Here is a 24267-nt window from a genome sequence, read left to right on the forward strand (position 1 = left end):
AAATTTCAGTTCTCACCTGCCTGTATGAAGAGAGCAGGGCATGTGGAACATTGATTTACAAAGGAAACAACTTCAGTTAACTTCTCCATTTATATTATTAATTCTCCAATTTGTCATGTCCCCATAAATCCACAAATTAAGAGGTTTGATATCATAAACAAGCTAGACACACTTGATGTATCTCCTTCTAAAAGCATTTCATAGATAAGGACTCTATTATTTTTCTGCTAGGAAAAACAGAGTGTTTATTAGAAGGCCTGGTTGCCAGCATATTTGGAAGAGGATTTGAGTGCGCCATCCCTTTTTTCCTCCAGGGTATCCCCAGGAAAGAGAAAGGCCTCTTCCTTCCCGGTCAGTAATCCAGGCCACAGAGAGCCTCTGGAGATTCCAGACCTGAATAAAGAACTATAACCTTAGACCTTCTCCATATGCTTTTGCCAAACTTGACACTTCTGCTCAGTCCTATAGGAATTACTGTTTATGTCATAACATATATATATCATATATATAATTTTTTTTTTTTTTTTGAGATAGAATCTCTGTTGCCATGGGTAGAGTACTGTGGTTGCCGCAAGCTATTCACAACAATCTCAAACTCTTGGGCTCAAGCGATCTTTTTGCCTCAGCCTCCTGAGTAGCTGGGACTACAGGCACCAGCCACAATACCTGGCTAGTTTCTCTATTTTTTACTAGAGATGGGGTCTCGCTCTTGATCAGGCTAGTCTTGAACTCCTGAGCTCAAGCTATCCATCCCTCTTGGCCTCCCAAAGTGCTAGGATTACAGGCATGAGCCACTGTACCCGGTCTCCATATATATATGAATTAAATTATATATATGTATAAATATATATAAATGTATGTATAAATATATATGTATAAATGAGTACAATGCATACTATCTGGGAGATAGGACACAATTATAATCTTGACTCAAACTGTACAAAAGTAATGTATATAACCAAAACATTTATACCCCCATAACATTCTAAAATAAAATTAAAAAAAATAAAAAATATATTTATTTATTTTAGAGACAGAGTCTGTCTCTGTCACCTAGGTTGGAGTGCAGTAGCATCATCACAGTTCATTGCAACCTCAAACTCTTAGGCCCAAGCGATCCTCCTGCCTCAGCCTCCTAAGAGGCTGGGACTACAGGTGCTCACCAGGAAGCTTGAATAATTTTAAAAAAATTTTTGTAGGGATAGGGTATTGCTATATTGTTTCATTCATTTCAGTGGTGTATATTGTCTTCCATCTTTATTGAACTCATTCATTCACTCATTTCTTTAACACATGTTTAATGGCAAGCACCTTGTATGTATGAATAAGATGAGTAAGGCAAAGACTTTGATCTTTAGGAGCTTATTCTGTTATATGTCCTCCTAAGAAAATGGTAAACTTCTGGAGGAAAAACACCTCTTATTTTTAACATATGCTCCTAACACTTAGCACAGAGCCACACACTAGCAGCTCCTGGAAAACATCAGGCACAAATATCAATGAAGAAAAGGCTCTGATACACAGGTGTGGGGCTGGGGCTACCTGCTACCTGGTTTAGCTAGTTTAGCGCTTCAGCTTCACTCTGGTAAGTGTCTGGGAAGGTCTAGATCCCACTTCCCTCAAATCAAGTCATTAAATACTCTAAAGCACAATAAAAGGGGATAATCGTAGGGCCTAAACAGAATGCAGACCATGGACTTGAAAAGACAATTGCTCCACAGTGTGTGAAGTTACCCATAAAAGGCTTTGGAAAGACATTGTTTGCCAGTGATCTCTTTAATGAGGAAGAAATGGGGCATTAATGATGGATAAGTGGAGAATTATTTCTTTTGTAAAATCAATGCTCCACATGCATAGCAGAAGCCTTGTATGCCTTGAAAAACCAAGTGTGCAATTCTTTGCACCCTGTTCCAACACACGTAGTTATTCTGATGTTTGGCCTGAGAGAAGGTTCTGTAAAACCCAAGTTACTGCTGGGTGAGGTGGCTCATGCCTATAATCCTAGCACTCTGAGAGGCCGAGGAGGGTGGATTGCCCTGAGCTCATAAGTTCGAGACCAGCCCGAGCCAGAGTGAGACCCCCATCTCTACAAAGATCAGTGACAGGGTGCTAAATAGATACAGGCTCAGCATTACTTAGGCATGGTGTTAGATTACAAAAAAATGCCTATTGGGGCCATTCCTTCTGCAGCACAGAAACCAAGGATGAACCTTCAGGTTCCTAGGATAGCATCAGTATGCTGATGTCCAGAGACACGGGGTGGGGGGAGTCAGATAACCTTTAGAAGTTCACCTTGCCTATAATCTAAGCACTTGGAAGGCTGAGGCAGGTGGATTGCTTGAGGTCACGAGTTTGAGACCAACCTGAGCAAGAGCTACACCCTGTTTCTAAAAAAAAAAATAGCTGGGCCTTGTTGAGGCAAAAGAATCATTTGAGCCAAAGAGTTTGAGATTGCTGTGAGCTGTGACACCACAGCACTCGACCAAGGGCAAAAAAGTGCAACTCTGTCTCAAAAAAAATAGTTCACCCCTATGGATGATTTCTTTTTCCTCTTTTACCTTATTAGTAAGATCTTTGTTTACCTTTAACTGATGCACTGTTTTATGATAGTAGTGTTTAACAGGTTAAGTTCAGATCACATTGTCCCACTTCATTACCCGTTTGACTTTAAGCACATTGTCTAAATTTTCTGAATCTCAGTTTTTGCTTCTATAAAATAGGGATAATATCTAAATCATAAGGTTTTCTATGAAGATTAATCACACAATGTATAATTATCACTAATATATAATATGTGTAATATGCCAAACACTATCCTCACTACTTTCTCAATAATCACATGTTTAATTTTAGGTGTTACGATTAGTCTCATTTTACGCTGAGGCACAGCGACGTTGAGTGATCAGCCCAAGGTCACACAGCTTGTTAAGTGATATGGTTGGGATTTGAAACCACATGGTCTTGTTTCAAAGGTCAAGCTCCTAAATGCCATGCTCTAGTCTTTCTTTTGCAAGTTCAGTAAAGTGAAATAATGTTTAAGAAGTCCCTGGGGGGCTCGGCACCTGTAGCTCAGTGGTTAGGGCACCAGCCACATACACCAAGGCTGGCGGGTTCAAACCCAGCCTGGGCCTGCTAAACAACAATGACAACTGCAACAAAAAAATAGCTAGGCATTGTGGCAGGCATCTGTAGTCTCAGCTACTTGGGAGGCTAAGGCAAGAGAATCGCTTAAGCCCAAGAGTCTGAGGATGCTGTGAGCTGTGATGCCACAGAACTCTACCGAGGACAACACAGTGAGACTCTGTCTCAAAAAGAAAAAAAAAAGGAAAAAAAAGAATAGTCATTGGGCGGCACCTTTGGCTCAGTGAGTAGGGCACTGGCCCCATACACCGAGGGTGGCCGGTTCAAACCCCGCCCTGGCCAAACTGCAGCAAAACACAGCTAGGCATTGTGGCGGGCGCCTGTAGTTCCTGCTGCTCTGGAGGCTGAGGCAAGAGAATTGCCTAAGCCCAAGAGCTGAAGGTTGCTGTGAGTTGTGAAGCCAGGGCACTCTACTGAGAGCAATAAAGTGAGATTCTGTCCCTAAAAAAAAAAGTCACTGGGGTACCATCAGGCATATTAACAGAAACTTAATGAATAGTGATTATAGTTATCATATTTAATCTCCAAAAATCTTTTCAAAGTTGCACAGATTTTGTAAAGACCAACATCACTCATGTCACCTCCTATTTCGACACTTGTTTTTCTTTTTTTTCTTATTATTGTTGGGGATTCATTGAGGGTATAAGAAACCAGGTTACACTGATTGCAATTGTGTCTTGCCCCCCAAAGGTGTGTCACACACCCAGACCCCACTCCCCCCTCCTTCTCTCTCTTCCTTTCCCCCACCCCCTCTCCTTTCTCTCTCTGCTTTCCCCTTCTTCCACCCTCTATCATTGTCATTAATTGTCCTCATATCAAAATTGAGTACATAGGATTCATCCTTCTCCATTCTTGTGATGCTTTACTAAGAATAATGTCTTCCACTTCCATCTAGGTTAATACGAAGGATGTAAAGTCTCCATTTTTTTTAATGGCTGAATAGTATTCCATGGTATACATATACCACAGCTTGTTAATCCATTCCTGGGTTGGTGGGCATTTAGGCTGTTTCCACATTTTGGCGATTGTAAATTGAGCTGCAATAAACAGTCTTGTGCAAATGTCCTTATGATAAAAGGATTTTTATTTTCCTTCTGGGTAGATGCCCAGTAATGGGATTGCAGGATCAAATGGGAGGTCTAGCTTGAGTTCTTTGAGGGTTCTTCATACTTCCTTCCAAAAAGGTTGTATTAGTTTGCAGTCCCACCAGCAGTGTAAAAGTGTTTCCTTTTCTCTGCATTCATACCAGCATCTGTATCAACACTTATTTTTCAAATTGAGAAATTATAGGACTCACTCAGAGGCACATTTTAAATGTCTTCTATTCCCTAATCCCATTGAACTTGGAGAAGCATATGGAAAAAAGGCCATAGTAACTAACCATTATCAAGTTGCTACTATGTGAGATAAACACCACATCTTTTCACGTGTCGTCCAATTTAATTTTCACAAATAACAGAGGAGGGATTGTAATACCCCAATTTACAGACAAGAATACTGAGAATCATTAGATTCACTGGTATTATTTATTGGTAATGAACCCAATGGAAAAGAGGCTAAAGTCATCCAGCTTGAAAATGAACCCTGTCTTACTATCCACATTTTTCCCACCGCACTCAATTTAGGTGCAAAGCTCAGCATTACATCATTGCTTTCCCCCTTGGTTCCAGATCTTATGCAGAAAACTCCACCAGCCAGTGTGAGAGGTGTGATAGGAGCTGCAAGGCGTGCCGGGGCCCGCAGCCCACAGACTGCCTGTCTTGCGATACCTATTTCTTCCTGCTCCACTCCAAGAGAGAGTGTTATCGCACCTGCCCAGATCACTACTACGCAGACCAAAACACGCAAACCTGCGAGAGATGCCATCCAACTTGTGATAAGTGCAAAGGTGAGGGTCCGTCTACTGCTTTGCATGTATAAAGGTAAAAATGAAACAGTTTTTGGCTTTGCCCCTTTCTCCCTTCTCCTCACCTTTGGTGCTTCCTCTTGCTTCCCAACCTCATCTTCAGTCCTCGCCAGCACCAGCAGCCTCTGCTCACTCTTAGCTTTTGTGTCCTCCCTCCGACCTGGGCTGCCCCTCCTACACCCTGCTGCCCCATCGGATCCCCTCTCCTTCAAGGCCCAGACGTAGGCATCATCTCCCCCAGGATGTGTTCATTTCCCTTCTCCATCTGTTGGAGCTGCCAAGGGAAATGCATTTATTGTTATTACTTCAACAACGTCACATTTCTGCCTCAATCTCTCCCAAGCTTTGTTGCTTTTTTCCAGATCCTAGTTGTCTGCAGACAAAATCACTGGAGATGGGCCTGCCACCCAGCTCTGGGCCCAGGGTCAGACCTGGGAGTTACCTTGTCTCTTTCCTTTCCCTCTCCTCCTGCCCAACCCAACAAAGCTAAACTTCAATGCCTGTTTATCTTCTTTCCTAAATATTTTTCTAATGATAGCTTTCTCCATGCTCATTATCCTCATTTTCCAGTTTCAGAATCTATTATCATACCAGCAGGTCACCCCAGCTCTGGTCCCCAGCCTCTCCCTACCCCCATCATTCCTTACTCTAATGCCAGAGTGATCATCCTAAAACTCAAATTCACTCAGTTTGCTCCACATCTTACCATAAAAGTTGATCAAAACGATTTCTCAACATTTATAAAAGAAATACTCTGATAATGTTTTAATTGTTAGAACTTACTAGAAAAATATGAATAGCTGCTAGGGAGCATTCCTGTTTTTTCAAAATTATCATGGTTATTTTTAGTCCTTCTTTTGTATACATTTTACAACCAGTCAAGTTTCATTTTTAAAAATTCCTTTGGATACTGATTGGCATTGCAGTGAATTTATTTTGGAGGAGAATCCATCCTTATGATCCTGAATCATCACATTTATAAATATGACATATCTCTTTATTCTATGCATTTGGGGGGCTTTATTATTTATTTATTTTTGAGACAGAGTCTCCTTTTTGTTGCCCTCAGTAGAGTGCCATGGCGTCACAGCTCACAGCAACCTCGGGGTCTTGGGCTTAAGTGATTCTCATGCCCCAGCCTCCCAAGTAACTGGGACTACAGGCGCTTGCCACAACACACGGCTATTTTTTGGTTGTAGTTGTCATTGTTGTTTGGCAGGCCTGGGCTGGTCAAATCCGCCAACCCCAGCTGCTGCGCCATATTCTATGCGTTTGGTTATTGCCCTTAGCAAACTCACAGTAAATATTTACCCTATTGAAAGATGATTAAAATCTTTGACTTTCATCTTAAAGATTCTCCGTCCATGTATTCTAGAATCTAGAACCACTTAGAATTATCCAGAACTACTTTCCAGCCACCAAATATACCATAATGTTTGTTTCCTCTTCCTGAAGAACAGCATTCTGGGAAACTCTCAAAGACCCAGCGTGGATATCATCTCTTCTCTGAGGCCTTTCTCGGTCTTCCCAGGAGTGTTTTTCCTATTTATTGATTCTGTAATACAGTTTCATCACAGTACATTTAAAATTATGTTTCAATTAAACCCACCTCTCTCACCCACTGTGCACCCATCAAGCAAGGGAAAGGATTATACTACATCAGTTCATATCCCTTGTTCCTAGTCCAGACTGTAACACAGAATAAGTGCTTATAAAGTGTTTGTTGCATGAACGAACGAATGAATGAATGGGAAACAAATCCTAATGTCTTTGCAAATTGGAAAATATTCAGCTATCAGATCATCAAATATTACTTCTCCTCCCTTCCCTCCAATCTCTTTTTCTGGACTTCCTATTCAATGTAATGTCGATTTTTTTTTTTTCAGATTAATATGAGGGTACAAATTATTAGGTTATATTGTTTGCATTTATTAAAGTTCAGGTTGTAGTTAAGCCCTTCATGCAGGAAGTGCGTCATAAGACCTTACGTTGTGCCCATTAGGTGAGAGCTTACCAATCTCCCTCCTCCTCTCTCCCCCCTTTTCCTTCCCCCTCCCCCCAACTTGAATTTAATTGTGTTTCTCTCTGGTGTGGGCATGTAGTTGTTCATCTACTGGTTTCATATTAGTATTGAGTACATTGGATACTTGCTTTTCCATTCTTGTAATACTTTGCTAAGAAGAATGTTCTTTAACTCCATCCAGGTTAATACAAAAGAGGTAAAGTCGCTATGTTTTTAATGGCTGAATAGTATTCCATGGTCTACATATACCGCAGTTTATTAATCCATTCTTGAGTTGATGGGCACTTGGATTGATTCTATATCTTGGCGATTGTGAATTGAGCTACAATAAACATTCTAGTATAAATGTCCTTAAAATGAAAAGGAGGGTCTACTAATTTAGAGTTTCTTGATCTGTCCCCTGTGTCTCCTACCTACTCTTATATTTTTACCTCTTTGACTCTGTATGATTTATACTAGCCCCAAATCAACTTTCTCTTTCCCGGATGGTTTTCCTGAATTCAGTTCCATACATCCAACTGCTGACTGAATATCTCTAAGTGGATGCTCAACAGACACCCCAAATACCTCACACATCCCCAAACCACATTTTCTGATGCTCCTGTCTTGCAGAATGGCTCCACCACTCTTCCAGTTGCCTAAGACAATGACCTGGACCTTGCCTTCTGCTTCTCCCTCTATTTCAACACCCCCATTCAACTGGCCCAAAGTCCTGCCAAATCCATCCCTTAAATATCTCCTAATTCCACTTCCCCTCCCTTGGTCTTCTAGTGCTAAATGTCCCCAACCCCCAGGCAGCCAACCTATATTGGGCAGTGGCCTGTTAGGAACCAGGCCACACAGTAGGAAGTGAATAAAGCTACATCTATATTTACAGCTGCTCATCATTGCTGGCATCACCTCCTGAGCTCTGCCTCCTGCCACATCAGGGGTGGATCTCATAGGAGCACAAACCCTATGGTAAACTGCACATGTGAGGGATCTGGGTTGTCCACGCTCCTTATGAGAACCTAATTCTCCCCACAAGCCTCCAGTTCATGGAAGCCCCTGGTCCTTGGAAAAAATTGTCTTCCATGAAACCAGTCCCTGCTGCCAAAAAGGTTGGGGACTGCTGCTGTAGTGTCACTGCCTCACTTTACCCTCTTACTATTTGTTGCCTGAATTATTTATGCGTTATCTAACTGGTCTCCTTACCTCCAGTATCAGCCACTCTGTAATTAATCAGTCCTCCATATGCTCTCAGATTGCTCTTTTTACACAACAAATATTACGATGACACTCCTCTACTAAAAGACAAATCTCTATTGATTTTAGAATAGAATCTTAATTTACAATCTTTGCATTTGAGGCTCTTCATAAAGGGACTCCCCTCCTACTCAGCCTTATCTCTCACCACCTCCTTTCTAATCCAGGCATAATTAGTTACAGTAAACCTGAGCCCTCTCTCCCTCTCTCCAGAATACATTCTACAATTTGTTCTGTCTGGCTACTTCTTTCTGGTCCATTAGAGTCAGCATTTCCTTTGGAAAGCCTCTCCTTTCCCCTCCATCCTCTGCTCCCTCAGAATGCCCTGTGTACATCCACTTATTTGTGGCCTAGACAATGTCCATACAACGTGAACAAGACAGTCATGGTCCCTGCAGCCCATGTTAATTTAATTTGTTTAATTGTTACTTAATCAGCACTGTCCAATAAAATATAATTTAAAATTTCTTAGTAGTCACATTAAAAAATAAAAAGGAGGACAGTGCCTATGGCTCAGTGGGTAGGGCGCCAGCCCCATATATCGAGGGTGGCGGGTTCAAACCTAGCCCCAGCCAAATTGCAACAACAACAAAAAAATAGGTGGGCATTGCAGCGGGCACCTGTAGTCCCAGCTACTGGGGAGGCTGAGGCAAGAGAATTTTCTAAGTCCAGGAGTTGGAGGTTGCTGTGAGCTGTGTGATGCCATGGCACTCTACTGAGGGCAATAAAGTGAGACTCTATCTCTACAAAAATAATAATAATAATAAATAGATTAAATAAAAATAAGAAGGGGGCAGCGCCTAGTGGGTAGGGCACCAGCCCCATATACCAAGGGTGACGGCTTCGAACCTGGCCTGGCCATCTAAAAAAATTAAAAAATTAAAATAAGCACATATCTAACAGTTTAAGGTTGTGTTTGGGAAAGGCAGTGAACAGAATAAAATTATTAGAATCTAAATAAATAAATAAATAAAAATTAAAAGGTATAATGAATTTTAGTAGTATATTTTGTTAATATTTGAACATATAATAAACATAAAAATTATTGAGCTATTTTACATATTTTTGTACTACCAATGTTTATTTTACATTTGCAGCACAACCCAAGTGGGACTAGTCACATTTGAAGTGCTCAGTAGCCACATGTGGCTAGTGGCCACTGGGCTGGAAGGCACAGTACAGTCTAGAGTAGTGGTTTCAAACTGTATTTTGGCAGTGGCCACCTTCTTCTCATGGGATCTTATGCAGAATCCTATAGGCAGAGCTGGGAGCAGAGGAGCCATCTCAGAGCCCCATCCAATGTCACTCTCTTTGTCCCTTGGTGTCATTTTCAGGTCATCCTGAAGGCAACCCCAGGAAAACTCTGCCCTACCCTGGTTACTAGTCTGCCGTTCACAACTGACTCCACCCTATGAGAGAATTAGGCTCCCAAACAAACCCCATTAAGTAATCATTAATATGTATCCTCTTTTTTTATTCCAGAGACACATATGTTTGTGCTCAAAACAGCTAATCAGAATAAGATAATAGGCCAGGGGTGATGGGTCACACCCATAATCCCAGAAGCCCAGGTGGGAGCATCTCTTGAGCTCAGGAGTTCAACTAAAAATAGAAAAATTGGCTGGGCATTGTGGTAGGTGCCTAAAGTCCCAGCTACTTGAGAGGCTGAAGCAGAAGGACCACTTGAACCTAAGAGGTTGAGGTTGTTGTGAGCTAGGCTGACAAAAGGCTCAAATTAAAAAAAAAAAAAAATATATATATATATATATATATGAATTAGGTAACAAATGAGAAAACATTGAATTGAGGGCGGGGTGGGAGTGACTGAAGTTGATATTGTCATTGGCCATATCATGGCAAATGTTGGCTTTCTGTAAGGTTTTCTTGAAAAGCTGGAAGTATCTCTGATACCACCCTTACTGGATATGTAGGACTTTTATTATTCCAACTAGGGTTGCCAGAAAAAGTTCTGTATTTTGACTTGCTAAATTTGACTCCCTATTTCCAACCCACTTGTTTTGTGCCGTGGGGCACTTGGTTTGTAATTAAGACCGGGCAACCATCATTAGGTAAGTTAATGTTTCTTAACATCAGCCAATCAAAAAAGGACAATACCAACATTTTGTGGGGATTAGAGAAATGATGAGCGATGCTGTAAGAACAGTTTGAAAAACTATCCATTTCTTTAACTGGGTTTGATATTTCCATAGTGAACCAAGAATGATGGTTTTGAACATTCCCAGTATCCAGATTTCATCAACTTGTAGCCCTAAGATTGTATGTCTGGGAGGGTTTGGTAAATCTTGAAGCTGTCCTGAGTATTTGTGCCTCCTCCTCCTGAATTCTTTTTCTTTTCTTTTTCCTTTTGTCTTTTTTTAATGCCCATGGGGAAAAGAATCGTCCTGTATTCCTCTTAAACCTGACAACTTGCCCAGGTGGTGTCTCCTGTCCACGTCCCTTGCCATCCTTTCTTCACCATACTATACGTTTCCTTTGTTGGTTAATGAATCTTGGTGCTATCGTCCAGTTTTGCAACATAGGGTTTACAAAATTGGGGGATAGGTTTTCTCTTGGGATATAAACTGGGTAGGAAAATGGGTGACTTGCTTCCTTCTTAAAACATTAGCTGTCATAGTAAGATACGAGGATGGTTGGAAGATTCAGGAAAAATATAGTGAGAATTTAGCAACTAAATTGCTAAATGAATATATTTCATTCATTTTTTACTGCTCAGTCATTTGAGGATGATAAAAAGAAAAATACTTAAAAGCACTGGGGATGGGGCAGGGTGGGGAAGCATGCCACACTCAGATCTAATGTGTACCTTTATATGCAACTGGAACCTCCATCATTAGCTCATTCCTTGGCTTTTTTTTTTTTTTATTTAACTTTTTATTTGACCTCCTTATAAAATTGTTTGAAATAAAATCCAGGCTGAATAACTAAAGCCTCCTAACTCTCCCAAGCTGCTTCTCTCTGTGTGGAACGAGGCTCAGGAAGAAACCCCAGGAGTAGTAGCTCTGCATTTGTTGAATTCATCCCATTTGGGGTTAGTCTGCAGGAAGGCAGACAGTGAGCTGTTCTGAATTGTAAGGAAATGCAAAAATGCCTGTCTTTTTTGTCCTGAGGTTCCTAACGATCCTTAGAAGCAATGATAGATATAGGGTGTTTAACTTTAAAATAAGAGAGAGCGTTCTAGAAATTAACAAACTGCCTTTTGCAAAAGATTCTGGGTACCCAAAGTCTGCAGGTTTTTCAATAAATCAAGGTAGGACATGTAAATGGTGCCACTCATTTGTCACCCAAAACTGACAGGTAATTCCATTGGAGATTGCCCAGGATCTGGGCCTCAGCAAGATTGTCACTGTTCTTCTAGAAAATATAATCAAATTTAAGGTATGAATTTTGTGACCTAAACTCTCAGTTCTCCCCATTCTCCTAGCCTCTGCTGACCACCATGCTAGTCCTTACATATATGAGTTCAATTGTTTAGATTATACACATAAGTGAGATCGTGTGTCTAATTTCTCTTCATTAAAAAATAAAAACAGACTTAGCACCTGTAGCTCAAGCGTTTAAGGCACCAGCCACATACACCAGAGCTGGCAGGTTCAAATCCAGCCTGAGCCTGCCAAACAATGACAACTACAACCAAAAAATATCTGGGCGTTGTGGCAGGCACCTGTAGTCCCAGCTACTTGGGAGGCTGAGGCAAGAGAATCGCTTAAGCCCGAGAGTTGGAGGTTGCTGTGAGCTATGATGCCACAGCACTCTACCCAGGGTAACAGCTTGAGGCTCTGTCTCAAAAAAATAAATAAATAAAAACAGCTTATATTTTGAACATTGACATAGACATCTAAGCTGTATTTTAGAAAAATGTAGAATGGGAAAAGGAAAGAATGAAGAAGGAGAATATTGATCCTTCCATCAGAGACTACCATTATGTTCCAGAACATATAAGAAATTCTGTATGAAGCCAGAACTAATATAAAAATAAAGTGGTTTTGAATTTATATCACTGCAGGCAGCCCCCAACCTAAGAAGCAGTGGGATAAAAAAGTTTATTTCCTAAGGCATTGTTCAGAGCTCAGAATTTATTTTTCCATAGAAACAGCCTTATGAATGATGGGGCTCACAGCTCAGCCAGGAGAAGTCAATTTAGCTACAGTGTGAATGTGAAAGATAGGCCCATGGTTCTATTTCAAATTCAACTAACCACCCTTTACAGTGTTGTTCTGATCAGAAGACCTATGTCAAGTTCCAACTCGCAACACCAGACAATTTTATGCCCATTTCTCTTATGCTACTGATTTGAAATTCTCAGCAAAAATGCCAAGGCCTTCCTAACAGAATGAACTAGATAGAGTTCAGGTCTTCTGTCTGCAAACTCTTTTCAGAAGCTGTCTGTTGATATCTGCATAGAAGGAAACCTTTGGGTCAGTCATTCTTAGGGTATCTGGATTAGGAGAGAGGAATATCACCCCCAGAGACACAGACTGGAGGCTGAAACCTCCTTTGTTTGGTGGTTCATGTGTTAAGGCAGAGAGTCTGTGGAGCATTGGACTGTGAGTCAGGAAACCTGAATTTCAATTCCGACTCAACCATTACCTATGTTGTAACCTTGGATGGGCAACGTTGACTATCTGGGTCTTAGTTTTTATTTATTTAAAAAAACAATAAATAAATAGAATGTCAAGTTTCTGAAGAGCGCTTATAGCTTTCAAGGGAATTTCAAAGGAACCTATCACCACCACCACCCCCCAAATTAAGAATTACCAAACAAAATAATCTGCCAAGTCCTTTTAGCCCTGGCATTGTAACATCCAACTCTAGTGCTATTTCTCAATTAAAGACTGTCTATTTATGATTTGCTCTCCAAGTGGATACTGGAAACCTCCAAATCAGCTGATACTATCCTTCACACTAGTTAAACAATAATCAGAATGATAAATAAAGGTTGCATAAACTTTCTCAATGATTTCTCATCCTCTGAAAATCTTTCTCTTGCTGTAATAAGAGATCTGTCATCTCCAAATTCTTAATCTCCAGACTGAGTCTGCATAGATTGGACTAATAGGATAATTTCCAGGTCTTCACTTTGTCTCATGGATGTTTCTCTTTCCATATCCTCAACCAATTCACCCTTCTGCTTCAGTTTATTTGACATATTCCTTGCTCCTAACTGTCCTGGAACTAGGACAGAGGTTGAAATTGAAGGTCAATCTTGTAATTTTGAATCATTTTTTTCTCTTTCTCAGGAAAGGATGCATTGAGTTGCTTGTCCTGTGTGTGGAATTACCACCTCATAGGAGGAATCTGTGTCTCGGACTGTTACCCAGGGTCATACAGAGTTGGAGAGGTACTGGGCGGGGCAGGGTGTGGTGTGGTATTATGCCTTCTACCCTCTCTAGAGAGGAACATGTTTCTCTGTGTCATTCTGGGCAGTCAAAAAGTCCTGTAGTTTGTGTTTAATGTTTTAGAATCCTCCACCCTTGCATCATGGAATAATGGTGTTTTACAACTGGAGTCTTAATTTTAATCAAAAGGACTTAGCAGATCTAAAATAAATAATGGAGAAGTTAGGTACTGGGGGACTCAGAATAAGGAGGTCCTACCTTTGTTGTTCATGACTACAGAAGTTTCAGTCTTCATTAGAATATTATGTCAGAAATAAAACTACCAGCCGGGCATGGTGGCTCATGCCTGTAATCCCAGCACTCTGGGAAGCTTGAGCTCAGGAGTTTGAGACTAGCCCTAACAAGAGAGAGACCCCATCTCTACTAAAAATAGAAAAATGAGCCAGGCCTTGTGGTGGGCGCCTGTGGTCCCAGCTACTCAGGATGCGGAAGGATCGCTTGAACCCAGGGGTTTGCGGTTGCTGTGAGGTAGGCTGATGCCAGGGCTCTCTATCATGGGCAACAGAGTCAGACTCACTCTCAAAAGAGAAAAAAGTAAGAGAAAAGGAAATACTGTCTTCTCTTATCCCTCTGCATCTAAACAGAAACATATGACTAATGTAGAAACAGCTGATGTTAATTTTTCATTTACTCTACCCCTTCACAGCATCTTAAGAAGGATTCAGGCTGGGCATAGTGCCTCACACGTGTAACCCCAGCACTTTAGGAGGCTGAGGTGGGAGGATCACTTAAGGCTAGGAGGTTTGTAACCAGCCTAGAAAACATAGCAAGAAACCCCATCTCTACGAAAAAAGAAAATGTTATCCAGGCCCGGTGGTGCGTGCCTGTAATCCCAGCTACTTAGGAAGATGGGAGGATCACTCAAGCCCAGGAGTTTGAAGTTGCTGTGAGCTATGATCAGGTCACTGCACCCCAGGCTGAGTGATAGAATGAGACCCTGTGAAAGCAAAGCAAGAAGGAAAGAAGGAGAAAGGAAAGGAAGAAAAAGAAAGAAACAGGTGGCGCCTGTGGCTCAAAGGAGTAGGGTGCTGGCCCCATCTGCTGGAGGTGGCAGGTTCAAACCCAGCCCCAGCCAAAAACTGCAAAAAAAAAAAAGGAAGAAAGAAACTGAGGAAAAATGGGACCCCATCTCTACTAAAATAGAAAAACTGAGGCAAGCGGGTCACTTGAGCCCAAGAGTTGGAGGTTGTTGTGAGGTATAATACCACAGCACTCTACCCAGGGCAACAACAACAAAAGAAAAGAAAAGAAAAGAAGAGAAGAGAAGAGGAGAGGAGAGGAGAGGAGAGGAGAGGAGAGGAGAGGGGAGGGGAGGGGAGGGGAGGGGAGGGGAGGGGAGGGGAGGTGAAGTGAAGGGAAAGGAAGGGAAGGACAAAAGACGAAAGAGAGAAAGAGAGGAAAGGAGGAAGGGAGGGAAAGAGGGAAGGAAGGAAGGATAAGAGGGAGAGAGGGATTAGACTGATTCATTTGCTTACTTAGAAGCCATAGATGCTTTTTTTAGTATTGTTTGGGATTCACTGAGGGTAAAATAATTAGGTTACACTGATTGTATTTGTTAGATGAAGTTCCTCTTATAATTGTGTCCTGCCCCTAAACCCAGGAGGTGTGCCCTACACTGTGACTACCATCCCTCCCTCCCGTCTCCCCACTCCCTCATTCTCCTACCCCTCTTGTATTAGCTTATCTACTGCTGAAGCCATAAATTTTATGAGTCCACTAATTTTTTGATTGTGTTCTCAAACTTTAGAAAATAAATCTCTCCATGATGAAATTAACACAAACCAGCATATTCACATATGAACTTTTTTTGTTTGTTTTTTATTGTTTTTGAGACAGAGTCTCACTATGTTGCCCTTGGGAGAGTGCCATGGCATCATTGCTCACAGTGATCTCCAACCCTGGGCTCAAGTGATCCTCTTGTCTCAGCCTCTGAGTAGCTGGAATTACAGGTGCCCACCACACGCCCCGCTATTTCCTGAGAAGGAGTCTTGCTCTTCTTAGGCTATTCTTGAACCCTGAGCTCAAGCAATCCACCTTCCTCTGTCTCCCAGAGTGCTAGGATTACAGGCGTGAGCCACTGCGCCTGGCTCTATGAACTCTTTTTAAATTCTGACAACAGCCCCCATTACACTTTGAAGAAACCAAGGTTACACGATTGTGTCCTTATGTCTGGGTGTGGGGAGATTACAGGACCAGTAAAAAAACTGAGACTGAACCTGGGGATTGCATAAGATAATAGCTGAGAAGCAGGATTCAATGAGATAGTAACAGCTGAGAAAACACCTTAACAGCACCTGAAACATACCAAGGGACTCAGCAAAGGCAATTTCCATTCCCCTTCCTTTTCTATTATACTATACTTCCAAAGTTACAGAAATAAAGTAGGAGGGTATCTTCCCTAACCCATGTGTCCAGCACCAGGGGAGGAGCAACTGGTCAGGAGGAAGCCACTTTCTTCTCATCTCTCATCCCAATGAGATTCAATTGCTTTAGCTACACAGTCACAGCCTATTCTGGGGCTGAGTCACAGGAATCCAGTACTAACCAGAGGCCAAGCAGGTAACATGACTGAGAGAAGAGCATTGGATCAAAGAAAACTGCAGCTCAAGCTTGAAGGAAACTGATCCCGATATGTGGGTGATGTAACAGCAAGTGCTGGGGATTGTATCAAATAAGAGGGCAGAACTAGGGGGTGGACACCACTCCGCTCTGCCTGTGATGTGGCCACGTGGGAGTGATGAATCTAGTGTTGGCATGTCTTCTGGTTTTCAAAGAGAAATTAGGAACTGATTTACATGTGACATATCCCACTTTTAAAGTGTGGGAAATGAATACAAAATGGTTTAAAGTGTGAAAATCAATGTAGTGTGGGCCAGACAAAACTAGTTTTTGACCTGAGCTGTCCTTCAGCACATAAGCTGCCAGTTTGCAACCCAAACTACTATTCCAAACTATTCTAGAAGCCTATTCTCCCACTGTGGGTACTAACAGATCTCAGAGGTCAGGGTCCAGCCATGGTCCCATCCAATGGCAAACAGCTAGTTCTGTATTTTTATTCTTTTTTTTTTTTTAGAGACAGCATCTCACTTTGTCGCCCTTGGTAGAGAGCCATGGCGTCACAGCTCACAGCAACCTCCAGCTCTTGGGCTTAGGCCATTCTCTTGCTGCAGCCTCCCGAGTAGCTGGGACTACAGGCGCCCACCACAACGCCCGGCTATTTTTTGTTGCAGTTTGGCCTGGGACGAGTTCAAACCTGCCACCCTCAGTATATGGGGCCAACGCCCTACCCACTGAGCCACAGGTGCCACCCAGCTAGTTCTGTCTTTTACCCAGTGCAGTGGAGATGAGCCCAAAGCACACCATCTTTCTGCTGCTCCCTACACGCCTCCTTCCTGATGGAGATAAGATGGGATGCCCATCTGGGAACTTCAGTGCCTTGTTAATCTCTCTGTACTCTAAGGGAACCTCTGATTATTCTTAACAGGGAGAGAAATTCCACTGTGAAAAATGCCATGAGAGCTGCGTGGAATGCAAGGGATCTGGCATCAAGAACTGCACCAATTGCCCTGCCAACCTGCGGCTGCACTGGGACGACAGCCGCTGCCTACACTGCTGCAACGCCTCCGGTCCCACCCAGGCCCAGGAGTGCTGTGACTGCCAGGACACCACGGGTGAGGGGCAAGGGGAGCATCCTGTAAAGAAAGGGCATGTCCTCAGGAAGCTGATGGGAATAGCGGGAGAGGAGGATGGAAAGCTCAGGAATATCGACACAGCAACCTTTTACTGAGTGCCTGCTGTGTGTATGTGCCTTCTGTACTTGAGACTTCGTGTCCATTGTCTCAATTCATGAGTAGATATTATCAATCCCATTTTACGGATGAGGAGACTGAAGCTCAAAGGGTTTGATTGCCATGCCCAAGTTCACACTAATGTCAAAAGTCTCAATGGGAATTAGATCCTCCCGTTGCGTCCAACATGAGAGCTCAATTGGAGTTAGAATTGTATCTTTGTCAGTTTATTTTGTTTTTTTTTTTATTCTTTCCTCCTAAGAATAAAAGGAAAAGAATCAACTATCAAGGATGTTGATGCTAATGTGATCTTGAAGAGTCGATCTGTGGAAGCTCAAACCTAGGCTTCCCAGTAGAGATTTAGAGCATTTTAGAAACTTTGAGACTACGAAACAAAACCTCTTTTTCCAAGTCCCAGTCCATCCATGTGGGTGAGCACTCTGTTCTCATCAGCCACAAACTTACATAGATCCAGAATGAAGATTCCTTGTCAAAAGAAAACATAAATTCTGAAAACACACTCTCTAGGCCAGAAGAAGATCACTTCCTTGGGGTCTAGATGTACCCTGGCTTGACAAAAAGAAATGTCATATTTATGGGAATCTGTCCCAGGTAAAGAATATCCCAGACCCATAACTGCTGCCAGCCATTTCTTTTCCATTTTTGCTCAGCCTTTCCTATTTGGTTTTGCACATCATCTTTCCACATACTAATTATTTTCTTCTTTCATTTCCCTGCCCCATCAGCAGCTGGTTTTCCCAGCTCTTCATATATGTCCACCTTCAGTGTCTGACTGTCTAATATCCATGCTGTGTCACCTGAGGATAATAACCCTTACTACACCAATGCCTTGTTTTTGAAATCCTGTATCAACTAAGAACTATTTAGTCTGCTTTCCTGCTCCCTCTGGGGCTCTTAAGCCAACTGGAATGACTCTGTAAAAATCCTAATATTCTTGATCACCTGATCCTTCTTTACTGATATCCTGTGCCCCTTCAAAGAAGCAAGAGCTCAAAGGCTGAGCCTGACTCTGCAGACCAATGTGGAGAATAGTAAGTGAAGAGCAATTGCATATGGCACCCTACTAATTGAAACAACTCCATGGCAGCACCTGTAGCTCAGCAGCTAGGGCGCCAGCCACATACACCAGAGCTGGTGGGTTCGAATCCAGCCTGGGCCTGCCAGACAATGACAACTACAACCAAAAAATAGCTGGGCATTGTGGTGGGCTCCTGTAGTCCTATAGTTACTTGGGAGGCTGAGGCAAGAGAATCGCTTGAGCCCAGGAATTTAAGGTTTCTGTGAGCTGTGATACCACAGCACTGTATCAAGGGTGACTGAGTAAGACACTGTCATATATATATATATAATAGACTGTGTGCAATTTCAAAAGGGCTAAAGTCCGGTGACCTTGAAATGAGGTTCACAGAACAGTACACAATGATGAAAGTTGAAGCAATAAAACACCAACGAACTGAAATGTAAACAAACATTCATACTTTTAGGATGTGACTATTTACTTCATTTTACTTTGTTTCGTAATGTTTCCTGGGTCGTCTTCAGACAGCTTCCTTTTATATCTTAAATTTTGTTTCAATTACTAGGGTGCCATCACTCCTTACTTATTCTCCACGTTGGTCTGCAGAATCAGGGTCAGCCTTTGAGCTCTTGTTTCTTTGAAGGGGACAGTACATCAGTAAAGATGGATCAGGTGATCAAGAGTATTAGGATTTTTGTAGAGTCATCACAGTTGGCTCAAGAGCCTCAGAGGGAACAGGAAAGCAGACCAAAAAAGTTTAGCTTCATTACACACAGACCAGGACTATTGTGGGGTATACACTGCAATTTTGTGAAGTAGTGTGCCTTCTAAGAACATCAGAGACAGTGATTCTACCATTTCAGATTGAAAAAAAATAAAGGTAAAGTTCTTTACAGCAGAAATCAATTTTCCCTTTCCCTTTCAATTCTTCACTCCTACTTCTTCTCTCTCCCCTCTTCCAACAGACGAATGTATCCTTCAGACAAGCGAGGTTGGGCCTGCAGCTGAGCGCACCAAGACAGGTCTGCTCATCACCTCCTCCATCATGCTGGTGCTTCTGCTTGGGGCAGCTGTGCTGGTCTGGAGAAAATCTCGGGGCAGAGCCCGGGCAGCAGAAAAGTCTGGCTATGAAAAGCTGGCTGATCCCAACAAGTCTTATTCCTCCTATAAGAGCAGCTATCGAGAGAGCACCAGCTTTGAAGAGGATCAGGTGATCGAGTACAGGGACCGGGACTACGATGAGGATGATGAGGATGACATCGTCTACATGGGCCAAGATGGCACCGTCTACCGGAAATTTAAGTATGGGCTGCTGAATGATGAAGAGGAAGATGAGCTGGAATATGATGACGAGAGTTATTCGTTTCAGTAAATGGATGGTGTCCCACTCCCATTGCACTCACGGGCACGTCTGTGAGCATCACACACCAGGCTGAGGTGTGAGTGTTAGTATTTATCTTTTTAACCAAGAGTCCAACCAGAATATGTAAGAAATATTTTGTTGTTCTTTGGCTAGATTTAACGTACACCTCCTGTTCAATCATAATTAAGGAGCAAGGATAAAATTTGGAGGCATTTTCCTCAAAACAATATGTCAAGACTCAAAATGCAGGAAGTAAAAATGAGTAAGATTTGTATGAACTTTTTTTGTGATCAAAAAAAAAAAACAAAAAAGGCACAATAAATCTATAGAGATTCTGTTTCCAAACTGCATCATGGCGGCATTTGCTGCCTTCTGGTGTTCTGATTTTTCTTTAACGAATTTTAGGGATAAGGGGGGTATGAGAGAGCTTTTGGTTTGGGGGGCTTTTTCCTCCCCCTTTAGTTGTCTTTAGGTAGAGATTTACCTTGTAGTGTAGGGGCCAAGAAAAGAGAGTTCTTCTTAAGTGACTCCAGAGCACCTTAGGTGAGCAGAAGAGACCAACTCTTCTGAGGCTGCTCAGCACCCATTTAGAGTTGAGGAAAGAAAAGACAAGCAGAATCACAGTTGAGGAAACATGAGTTCACTGGGCTCTGGTTCCTCTGCATTGATCCAAAGTCACCAAGATTCTCAGGGCAGAGCAAGCGCAGGCAGGAGACAAGTAAGAGAGCAAGCCCAGTGAGAAATAAACCACCAAGTTGCCAAGAATTGCACCCTCCTGATTTGTTTTCTAAGAGCTTCTCTGGTAGGAAATATCAGCTAAGATACCAAGTACTAAAAGAAAAATGGCAGCCTTAACCTAACATAAAATGGGATAAAATGACCAAAACCTTTTCTGTTTTAAAAGAAAACATTAGTGAATTAACCAGAATAGCTTGCTTTCATCAACAGCTCATCACAAAACTGTGTATCTTTCATAGAAAAAGTTGGAAACTACCACAGGGGGGAAAAAAATCCCAAAGTTCTGCTCATCAGCTTTAATCTGGCTGCCGACCAGCCTTGCAACACTCCTTATCACTGTGATTTTAGTTTAGATCTCCTACACTGCCCTTTTTCTACTCCCCTGCTAAATGTGCAATGGGACTCATGCACCTGGGGACAGTTTTTCTGCAGCTAGTAATACAGAAAGAGGAGAACTTGATATGCAAAATTATGCAAGTGGGATCTTACCTTGTTAAAGCCCAAGTTATAGGTAGTGCTAGGAGTGGAACCCCAACAAGTAAAAGTGATATTTTCAGGTGGTGATGGTGATAATCATAATAAAATTCATTACACAACTACTGTGTACCAGGTACTGAGCTAAATAATTCCTTTAAGAATTCACCCCACTTATCCACTTAATACTTACCATCACTCTATGAGGTTGTTATCATTATTACCCTGTTTTTGTAGGATATCTGAGGCTTTAGAAGAGGTTAAGTAACTTAGCCCAAGGTCATGAAAAGCTAATCAATATTCAAGGAAAAAGAATAACCCTAAAAAATAAAAATAAGATAAATTAAAACTAAATAAAGTTAAACAAAATGACCCTATTGCAAGTCTTATTATCTTTGCTACACTGACATAAGGTGGGGAAATAAGCATCCTAAATATAATATAACAAAGTCATGCCATTATTTTATTCTATCATATCGATACTTGTAACACCGACATAGGAAATCTCCATGAAGAACTCTTCAGTTTACTGAAGGCTTGTATTTCTTTAGAAAAAATTCCCTAAAACTGGGATTGTCCATCTGTGGAAAGAGCCAGATAGGAAATACTTTAAGCTTTGTGGGCTCAAGGGTCTCTGTCAAAATTACTCCAGATCTGCTTTCTTTCTTTTTAATTTGTTTTTCCAAAATATTAGGAGGGTGCAAATGTTTCTGGTTACATGGATTGCTTTTGAAATGCTTGAGTCACAGGTATAAGCGTGACCATCACCCAAACAGTGTTCATTGTACCTGTTAGGTAAGTTTTCAGCCATCCCTTGTCCTGCTTCCCTCAGCTCTGCTTTTGTAGCATGAAGCCAGCTGGTACTTAATGCATGGGTGAATTGTGTTCCAATAAAACTTTATTTATGGACACTGAAATATGAATTTCAGATAATTTTCACATATCGTAAAATTTTATTCTTCTGATCTTTTTTCAACCACTTAAAAATATGAAGACTATTCTTAGTCATGGCAGTATTTTTTTCTTTTTTGAGACAGAGTCTCACTGTGTCACCCTTGGTAGAGTGCTGTGGCGTCACAGCTCACAGCAACCTCCAACTCTTGGGCTTACGCGATTCTCTTGCCTCAGACTCCTGAGTAGCTGGGACTACAGGCACCCGCCACAATGCCCGGCTACTTTTTGTTGCAATTCTCATTGCTGTTTTAGCAGGCCAGGGCCGGGTTCAAACCTACCACCCTCGGTATATGGGGCTGACTCCCTGCCCACTAAGCCACAGGCACCACTCTCTTGGCAGTATTAAAACAGGTGGCAGGCCAGATTTGGCCAAAAGGCTGTCGTTTGCTGACTGTGTCTTGAAAAAGTCCTTCAGAGAACATGTATATCCCAAACACATATGCTATATTATCAGAAATGTTCATCATTTAAAATATTTTTTAGAAGTTATGTCCAAATTGGCTGCCCAGAGAGAGCCCTTTTATTTTCATTTTTATTTTTTTATTGAAAAGGTCTCATTATGTTGTCCAACCTGGTCTCAAACTCCTGGCCTCAAGCAATCCTCCCACCTCAGCCTCCCAAAGTGCTGGGATTGCAGGTGTAAGGTACCATACCCAACTTGATCGTTTAAAATTACCTCTTCAAAATCTATATGAAGCCCTGAGAGTTTCCTTTTCAATTCTTAAAAATATATAAGAATATATGTAAGAGAGCTATCATATCAATAGAAGAATTTCTGATCCCTTATAAATAGTGAGCTTACAGACACAAGTAATTTTCTTTATATTGTGTTATTCACCTTCCTTGATAATTCTAAAGCTCTAGCAGACTGAATTTGACCTTTCTTTCTGTAGCCTGGAAATCGTTTTCTGAGAAAAAAAAAAAAACTGTGTTCATGATACACAGTTAGAGGTGGAATGAGGTCGAGTTGACCTTGAATATTAAGAAAAACTGTTGTTACTCTATATGACCTGCAATGAAAAGGAGGCTCGTGCTGGGTATTGGTGAGATCTGACCTCTTCTCTTCTTTGATTTTAGTCATGTCACATTACTCTCAGACTGCTTTTGAATACTATGGTAACAACTATCTAAATAGATAAGTATGTGGTTGGAAAACAAAGTTGCATTTGGTCTTCTGTTAGCAAATAAATTGTAAATATTAAGAGAATCCATATAGAATGGAAATATACCAAGGGACTAAATAAAAGCTTGGAAGGTTCTGGTTCCTAGGAAGTAATTTTAAAATTGAAAATAAAATTAAAAAAAGACCAGATAATGGTGTGGAGGTTTTATTATTAAAGAAACATTTCTGGGTATTTTTATGTGTATTATTTATGCTTTACCAAGTAAGAGATGTGAAACAATAAAAGAGTGTGTTTTTTTTACTTTTTAGCAGTCTACATCCAATGAGTACGCTAATCTTATCAAGTATGAATTTTTTCTCCTAAAAATCAATTCGATCTATCAGCCTTATCACCACTGCCTCATCAGGCCCTCAGTCTTTCTCATCTGGGCCATTGCTACTTACTCCTGAACCTTTGCTAAATTTCAATTTCTTTTCATCCCCATTTAAAGGATTATCAGATTGTTCACTCCAGGCTCCCCCTCACCTACACTGATTATGGCATTCAAAATTTTGCAACATATGGCCACTGCCTCTTTCTCTGGATTTATTGCCCCAATTTCCTGGCCACACCTTATTTCCCAGCTTCCTCATTATACTCCAGTAATACTGAATGGCTTCTAGGCTGTCCAGGATAACATCTGCTATCTCAGGTCCCTGAGTGCATAGTGTTTACTCTGCTTGGAATATTATTCTCCCACCTTAACCAGCTGGAAAATTTCTGACTACCCTTTAAAATCATGTTTCCTTACAACATCTCCTGGGGGGTCTTCCCTGACTTTCCTGGAGAAGATTAATCACTTTCTCATATCTTTGCTACCTAGATACTCTATGCATATGGTTTCTTGCATCACCTCGTGATATAATGACTTATTAAATGTCTGTATCAACTAAAACTGGATACCCCTTGAGGCAGCTACTGTTTCCTTTCTAGAACCCAGCACAATGCCCCAGCACCTGCTAAGCCATCAAGAAACACTGACAGAATTGAATTTCAGGAAGATAAGACTCACTTAC

General features: G+C 41.6%; 1 protein-coding gene across 3 annotated transcripts in view; it reads left to right on the forward strand.

Moving 5' to 3' along the window:
• PCSK5 (proprotein convertase subtilisin/kexin type 5) overlaps positions 1 to 23521 on the forward strand; it is a 466549-nt gene extending 443028 nt beyond the window's left edge. For all 3 annotated transcript variants that reach the window (XM_053575543.1, XM_053575548.1, XM_053575551.1), the window contains 4 exons: positions 4812 to 5029; positions 13574 to 13674; positions 17217 to 17403; positions 19525 to 23521. In XM_053575543.1, the coding sequence (XP_053431518.1) occupies positions 4812 to 5029; positions 13574 to 13674; positions 17217 to 17403; positions 19525 to 19931 (913 nt within the window). In that variant the 3' untranslated portion in view covers positions 19932 to 23521. The remainder of the gene's footprint in view (positions 1 to 4811; positions 5030 to 13573; positions 13675 to 17216; positions 17404 to 19524) is intronic.
• Positions 23522 to 24267: the final 746 nt, after the last annotated feature.

Source organism: Nycticebus coucang, chromosome 2 (genome assembly GCF_027406575.1).
Source record: "Nycticebus coucang isolate mNycCou1 chromosome 2, mNycCou1.pri, whole genome shotgun sequence".
NCBI classification, from domain to species: domain Eukaryota; kingdom Metazoa; phylum Chordata; class Mammalia; order Primates; family Lorisidae; genus Nycticebus; species Nycticebus coucang.